Source organism: Mauremys reevesii, linkage group 3 (assembly GCF_016161935.1).
Source record: "Mauremys reevesii isolate NIE-2019 linkage group 3, ASM1616193v1, whole genome shotgun sequence".
NCBI lineage: Eukaryota > Metazoa > Chordata > Testudines > Geoemydidae > Mauremys > Mauremys reevesii.
In genome coordinates this window covers 2,822,129-2,829,906 of record NC_052625.1, presented here as the reverse complement: position 1 = coordinate 2,829,906, position 7,778 = coordinate 2,822,129, and the positions used below count along the sequence as shown (strand labels likewise).

Here is a 7,778-nt window from a genome sequence, read left to right as displayed (position 1 = left end):
ATCCATGATACTGCTAGACACTCCATATGGAGTGTGTCATTGTGCATAACCATCTAGATATTTTAGTTTATATAAACAAACCAACTCCACCTCCCAAAAAACCCCAACCCTCTCTCTTACTAAAGATCTGACCCTGAAGCCATGACTGAGCTAACACTCCCTTTGAAATTAATGAGAGTTTTGCCTACTAAAGGACTGCAGAATTGGGACACACGTTCTTGTGGCACCTGAGTATAATACAGCAAGTTTAATTATCATCTCTGCTTCAGACTTGCTCCATTTCTGGTTTCCGTGTGTGTAACAATCTGGTATTTTATCAGGCTTATAATTTAACAGCGACTACCAGACTTTGATTGTATCTTTTAATTTTTTGTTAAAAATGTCATAAGACACAATGAATACAAGTACTGCAGTTACATCAATACAAAAAAAGCAATACAAATTAAGCAGCTGAATACAAAAATACATTGAAATACATGAACACCAAAATGTAAGCTATCGCACTAATTCAGAATTGTGTATGCATGAAAAATTAAATAAACTTTTTTGTATTAGACAACTTAGGTATTCTCCACTTTAACAGTAATGTTCTTCTAGTTATGTACTTCACAATTTCTTCTATATACAGTATAGAATAAAATACTTTAAAAAGATATGACATTTTAACTCCTCAATATGTGATAGGTATCTTTTACACTAAGAATATTGACTGCATGAATAAAAACAATGCCTTACATCAACTGCTCTGAAAAGGAGGATCAACATTTTCCTTTTACTTCATTTATGTATATTTCAGTTAGTAGGTTTGGCTTGATAAGTAAGACAATTCTTGTCTGAGTCTCTCTCACAGTAATGTACATCATATTGCTTGAATCTATACAATCATACAAAAGTGGCAATCATAATATCTAAATGTTGATTATGAAAGAGACAGCTTACACATATACAGGTCTTCTGAGTTGAATTCTTAATGACTTATTTACAATGAAAGTGCTTTTATCAGATCTAACATGATAGAGGGTCTTTTCTACATGTCAATTATTAGTCTCCCTGAAATTGGAAAAGTATTATATAGAAAATACTGTGCAAACACTATAGCATACTGTGAAACTGCATGTGGTTCTGAGATTAGCAGCTGAAAAGTGTTGATAATTATAATTTAAAAATAAATAACGCAAATAGGTAAACCAGTTACAAAACAGCAGAAAACTGCAATATTCACAACTGTAAAAAGACTTAATAAAGCAATTGCTAACAAAATGGTGAAGCAGTTGGATCAAAAGTCTTGAAAACATCTTTTAGTGACTTATCATCAGATTCCCCACTTGGATCGTTATCTTGCACTTGATTTACCTGTCCAGGCTGTCTAACTTGCCTTGGATCACTGTACTGTGGTCTGATCAATCCTGATAAAGCTTGGATAGGAAGATTATGCACTGCTGGTGCAGTACTGGAGTGCTTAGCCTGAGATTTATTGATGCTATTTGCTTTTTCTAAGTTGGCCTCTGCTGATCCTTCTGTATTTTTATCCATATTTGGGACAGACTTCTGTGGCAACGTGTCTTCTGACAGAGTAGATTCATTTTTGCTAGTATTTTTCAAAATACTTTTTTTCTGGTTCTCTCCATTCTCTCCTGAATTAACTGGCGCTGGGTCTAAGGAAGATGAACTGTGGTCTCTTGGATCATACAAACTAATACCACTAAGTATTGAGCTTGGAGTTCCCAGTCTAACAGCCGTTGATGACAGTTTGGGTGCATAAGGAGGCAGAATGTCTGGGTCAGATTTACATATTACAGCTTCTGACGGCTGGGATGAACCAATACCAGATCTGGTTAGACGGGGGTCAAATTTTGGAGGATGAGAATCCTTTGTGATTCCATGGTGAGTATCTGTACTAGACAGTCTGTGGAGTCTGGGATCAACATTTTTTTGTAAGCGAGGATCTCCTAATTTGCTTGAACTACTGGCATGCAAATCTGCAGACTGATCCAAAGAGCCACTTCTGCTTGTTATATTATTTTTTGCTTTTGCTGCCAGTCTTGGGTCAGCTGGCATTGCATTTGGAAGGGGATCACTTTTTAAATTACGTAATTTATTAAGCCTCTGGTCAGCTATAAGTGGAGGAAGAGGTAAATTAATTGAAGACACCGGGTCAGGTTTAGGCAAGGGTATTGGAAGTAGATCTTCAGGAGCCCATACAATATGTTTAGCAAAGTTTGGTTTGGTCAGGATAATATCCATTTTAATGTGGCTAAACTGTCGAAGCTGAGATCTTGGATCCCTTAATGTTACACCAGGTAAAGGTTCCAAAGGTATTAGAAAAGCTCGCTCTCTCAATTCTCGTTCTGCATCCTCTTCATCATCATCCATTCCTTTTTGCTTGACCTTAACTCCAGTGGGTGCATGATGTAAATCTAACTTTGTTCCACCAACAGAAGAACTTGCAAGACCACTTTCATTAACCTTTAACATTCTGGGATCCCGTGCAAGCCTTGGGTCAAAAGATGATGACTCTGTAGGTTTCCTGGTATTTGATCTAGGAGTGGATCTCAGTCTCGGATCAACAGCCTGGTTTCCTGTACATTTCTCTTTAGCAAGTCTTGGGTCAGTAGGAACAATGACCATATGTTGTTCTGTGGAATGTTGTTGCCGATTCCTAATATTCTCTGTTTGTTTCTTTAAGGTTTTTAATATTGATTTAACACTGCTTCCCTCTTCCTCTTCACTACTGGAGTACCAGTTTACGTTATCATCTGAAAGAAAACAAAGATTAGTCAAACAAATGATCACTGGAGATTCAACAGACTTTGAACTAAGTATAATTTCTTAATAACTGGCTTTTGTCTGATGTTAAGACTTAGCAAAATAAGGTCATAGCAACTATAAATTAGGATCACAGAAATCAGCTAGTGTAAATAAGCAAAAAAAAAATCTAGTTATAACAACTTAAGAATAAACACTCAACTGCTGGTTTCTCTTCTTTTGTATACCTCTTCCAATATTTTTGTGTCAGAAAATAACTATTCCTGTCAACAATTCTGTTTAACTTAAACTTCATAAAAAATGTATTTTTAAACACGACTCTTGATGTAAGTGACCTTTATTGTTGGTTGAGGGGGGAAAGACACGGCTTGCTGCTGTCTTAAATGGTTAAGGTGGAAATGCTGAACTGCTACTCTATCCCCCTTTCATATTTGAAACCCAAAATGTAAGGGATTCAGGGAGAAATCAGGTTCCAGAAAGGGAGATAAGGGAAGGTATTTAAATAATATTAGATTATTGAGAACAAATTATCAACCACTACTTCGGTTAGTGGGAAGCCCTATAATTGTAGTATCATCTCCCAGCCCATCAACATCACCTCAGTCACGTCTAGCATAAGTTTCAACCAACTCCCTTTCAATCCATGCCCCAGTCTCACCCGGACACTGAATAAGATCACTGACTGTTTTGGACCGGTCAGATGAAAAGACGACAAAGCTGAGTGGCATCCATATACTGAAAACACCACAGCTCATGTTCCCTTACTAGCCCTTATAGCTCCCTACAAATATTAAATAATAGATGTTACAATATGGAATCCAGAGGACTCCATATGTAAGCACCTTAAGAGAGGAGGAGCAGTTTCCTACTACTACCACCACCACCTTCTGAGGATGCTCTACAAGGAAAGAACTGAGTCATTCTAAAGCAGCCTGTTTGCCACTACTCTGATTTGAAGGTGAGTCAGCAACACCTCATGATCAATAGCACTGAAGACAGCTGATAGATTTAATAATGCCAGCATGAACACTATCTTCATCCATTGCCAGGAAGAGATAATCTACCAATGCAGTCTATGTCCCAGACCCAGGATCATACCCAGATTATCATGGAGGTCTGAGATCACTAGATGATACTACAAGAGTTGTCTTGCCACAGCCTTTTTGATAATCTTGAACAAAACTGGAAGACAGGACACAGGGTGATAGCTGGCCAGTTGTCAGCATCTGCCAATGATTTCCTGGGCAGTGGCAGTACTGATCCTTCTTTAACAGAAACAGGTAATCTGTCCTCCCTTCAAGGAAGCAATAGAGTCATAGAGTTTAGGGCCATAAGGGACCACCAGATCATCTAGTCTGATCTGCTGTAGGTCACAGGCCACCAACACCACTCAGTATCTACACACTAAACCCAACAACTGAAACTGGATCAAAATATTACAGCCCAGAGGAGACTAGACTGCAGAGAGAATAGGAATGCCTGAGGTGCACCAATTCCCACAGCACCTGCAATGGCAGGGAAATGATTAAGTGAGCCACACCCAGATAATTTCTGTCAAGTGACCAGCACCAACACTCTGAAGCAGAAAATGAAAAAACCCCAAGATCGCTGTCCATCTGATCTGGGGGTAAATACCTTCCTGACACCACATATGGCAATCAGTTAGGCCCTGAGCAAGTGAGCAAGAACCAACCAGTCAAGCACCTGAATGCTTGGTGTCACCTCAGAGCACTGGCCCACGCCGTCCAGTGTCCCATCTCCAACTGCAGCCATCTCTGATGCTTCTGAGGAAGAAGACCAACCCTCCCCCACCCTGAATATACTGGGAGGGGGAACCCCTTCCTGACAACTGCAGATGGCTGGTTGAAGCCCTGATGCATGAGCTTTTAGGAACACAAGACATGAACCAAGAGTGAGCCCCAGGGCTGCTAAGCTCTGCCCCTCAACATCACAAGCAACCACTTCATACAACTGCACTCATAAATTTGTGCAGATCGCTCTTAAAATTGATTAAGCTGTTTGCCCCTGCAACTCCTTTTGGGAGGTTATTCAATAACCTTCTTCTAATTTCCAGCTCCAATTTGTTCATGGCCACTTTATACCCATTTGTTCTTGTGCTAGCACTGTCCTTTAGCTTAAATAGCTCTTCTCCCTCCCTGATGCATGCCCCCTAATGTATTTATAGACAGCAATCATATCCCCTTCTCAGATTTCTTTTTGCTAGGCTAAACAAGCCAAGCCCTTTCAGGGTATGTCTACTCTGCAGATGAAAACTTGTGGCTGGCCCATGCCAGATGACTCGGGCTCACGGGGCTCAGGCTGTGGGACAGTTTCACTGCAGTGTAGACTTCCGAGTTCAGGCCTCAGCCCAAGCTCTGGGATTCGGTGAGGTGGGAGGGTCCCAGAGCTTTGGCTGCAGCCTGAGCCTGGAAGTCTACACTGCAATGAAACAGACCCACAGCTCGAGCCCCGCAAGCTGAGTAAGCTGGCATGGGCCAGCTGCGGGTTTTTAATTGCAGTGTACACATACCCTCAGTCTCCTAAGAGTGGCCATCCATTCCCCAGCATGTAGCTGAAATTCTTATTATTAGACCCTACGTGCATGACCTTGAACTTTGTACTATTGAATTTCATCCCATTTCTGTTGCTCCAGTCGTCAAGGTCATCCAGACCTTCCGTATAATGTTCTGATCCTCCTTCTGTATTGAGGATGCCTCCCAAAATTGTACCAGCAGCACACTTCATTAGCACAGTTGTACTTCTGTCCCATGGTTATTAATAAAAAAACTAATAAGACTGGTACCAAGACTAATACAATAGAACATCAGTTGTGAACTGACTGGTCAAGCACATACCTAATTGGGAACCAGAAGTATGCCATCAGGCAGCAACAGAGACAACAACAAAAATGCGTTAAACGTAAATTACTAAATAAAGGGAAAGTTTAAAAAGAGATTTGACAAGGTGCTTGTTTCATTTACATTAAAAGGGTTAAAAGCAGTATTTTTCTTCTGCATAGTAAAGTTTCAAATAGTATTATGTCAACATTCAGTTATAAACTTTTGCAACGAATAACTATAATTTGTTCAGAGTTATCAACATTTCAGAGTTACGAATAACCTCCATTCCCAAGGTTTTCCTAGCTCTGAGGTTCTACTGTATTAAAGAACCCACAGAAAAACTAAAGAACAGGTTAGGAAAAGAAGCAAGGAGTAAGTTATTTAGTTGAAATTAAAGTAGGAACTCATATAGGCCTAGTGTAATTAATGGAAATAGTGACAAAATAAAAATGGGAATATTATACCGACACAATGTAAATAGAACATTTTTGTTTAGAATGTAACAGTCAACATTACCTTCTTCCTTGCTCATTGCCCTCTGAGACTGACTGCTGATTGGTTCTCCATCTTCTTGCTGTTTTTGACTAAGTCTTACAAAAAGGGCTTTCTGCATTGCTGGAAGAAAATCCGGTACATTAATAGCAGGTTTATGGCCTGTTTTACTGACACGATCTGACTCATTTCCACTCTTATGTGAATCTTGAACAATGAGGTGAGCCTGATGATCAGTAAATTCTCCATGCCATGTTCCATCTGCATATACAATATTAAAAAAGAATCAGCTAATTTACTGCTAACAAATAGCCAGAGAAGACTTTACAAGGCAATATTAATTGAAATAAATTTGAGAATATTTATAAATCCCACCATATAAAGGTTAATCTTTCAACTATTTCATATTGAAACAGGCTGAAACGTGACATACAAATTGCAAAATCAGCTCTGATATTTCCCCCAATCGAAAAAAAACTGTTTACTTTATTTGCAAAAAATAATAATGAATTGTAACAAATCTTACAATTCTCAAGCTTTCAGATGACTTTTCACCAATTTGCACACATATAACGTACTAAAATAAACTATAAAATGATACTCTCCCCTTGGCTAGAACACCAGTAAGAAAGGGTTTTATCAAATCTAATGTGAATAGAACTGTTTTTTAAAGGGACTACCTGCATCTACAAACAGAAATAAATGTTACATTAAAAATATTTTAAAATTGCAAAGATGAGTACTCAAAAAGTTAGGAAACATCAGAATTAAGGCTAGCACTGCAACTTTAATTATTATGATAGAAAAAAACTGTAACATTAAATTCTATAAATTTTGAGAGGTGGACAGAGCTTCTCTACAGCTTTGATAAATCAGGAAGATTGAGGGTGAGAAGCCAGATTTTACTAGACAATACCCGAAAGTTTAACAAAACACCAATATTGGAACCACAAGGTGCTGAGGCAGTCACTCAAATACATTAAACAGAAAAAGCAGATCTTAACTGAGGCAGTGTTTGCATTAAGACTATGAGTAAAATTGAAAGAGTGGTATTTAGGCTCCTTGTGTCTAGTCAATTGAAAATGAGGCTCCTGAACATCTTCCAAATAGGAGGGTTTTAGGATGACTTCTTGGTCTGAAGGAGAACAAGGACAACCACCAGCTGTTCAGGATAAACAAGTTCTCAAAGATTCATCTAGTTTCAGGTTAAAAGTTAGACTTTACCTTGATCTTAGCAGAGAAAGTGAGGTTACTTATCTGTAACAGGAGATTCCTCGAGACATGTGCTCCCTATCTGTATTCTACATGTGGGTACGCATACACACCATGCACCCAAAATCAGAGATTTCTAGCAAGTAGTATCCATTGACCTGCACGTGCACAGTTGTTCACCCTCCTTGTCCCTCTAATATCATTTGGACCAACATAGCTACAACTACCGTATATTCCGGCGTATAAGACGACTTTCTATATTAAAAAACAACCCCCAAAAATCGGGGGTCGTCTTATACGCCGGGTATAAACAGCGGGCGGCTGGGGTTTAAAAGGCTCTGTGCTCCCCGCCGCAGCGGGCAGCCCAGAGCCCTCTGACTCCCGGCCGCGGCTGGGATTTAAAAGACGCTGGGCTCCCCGCCGCAGCGGGCAGCCCAGAACCCTCTGACTCCCGGCCGCGGCTGGTAT

General features: G+C 39.6%; 1 protein-coding gene across 2 annotated transcripts in view; it reads right to left on the bottom strand.

Moving 5' to 3' along the window:
- Positions 1–366: 366 nt before the first annotated feature.
- The window catches only part of ZC3H6 (zinc finger CCCH-type containing 6), a 60,594-nt gene continuing 53,182 nt past the window's right edge, over positions 367–7,778 (bottom strand). Inside the window, exons 11-12 of one of the 2 annotated variants that reach the window (XM_039529730.1) lie at positions 6,123–6,359; positions 367–2,756 (exon numbers count right to left, since the gene is read on the bottom strand). In XM_039529730.1, coding sequence (XP_039385664.1) covers positions 1,252–2,756; positions 6,123–6,359 — 1,742 coding nt within the window. In that variant the 3' untranslated portion in view covers positions 367–1,251. The remainder of the gene's footprint in view (positions 2,757–6,122; positions 6,360–7,778) is intronic. The other variant, XM_039529728.1, reaches the window with a different exon arrangement.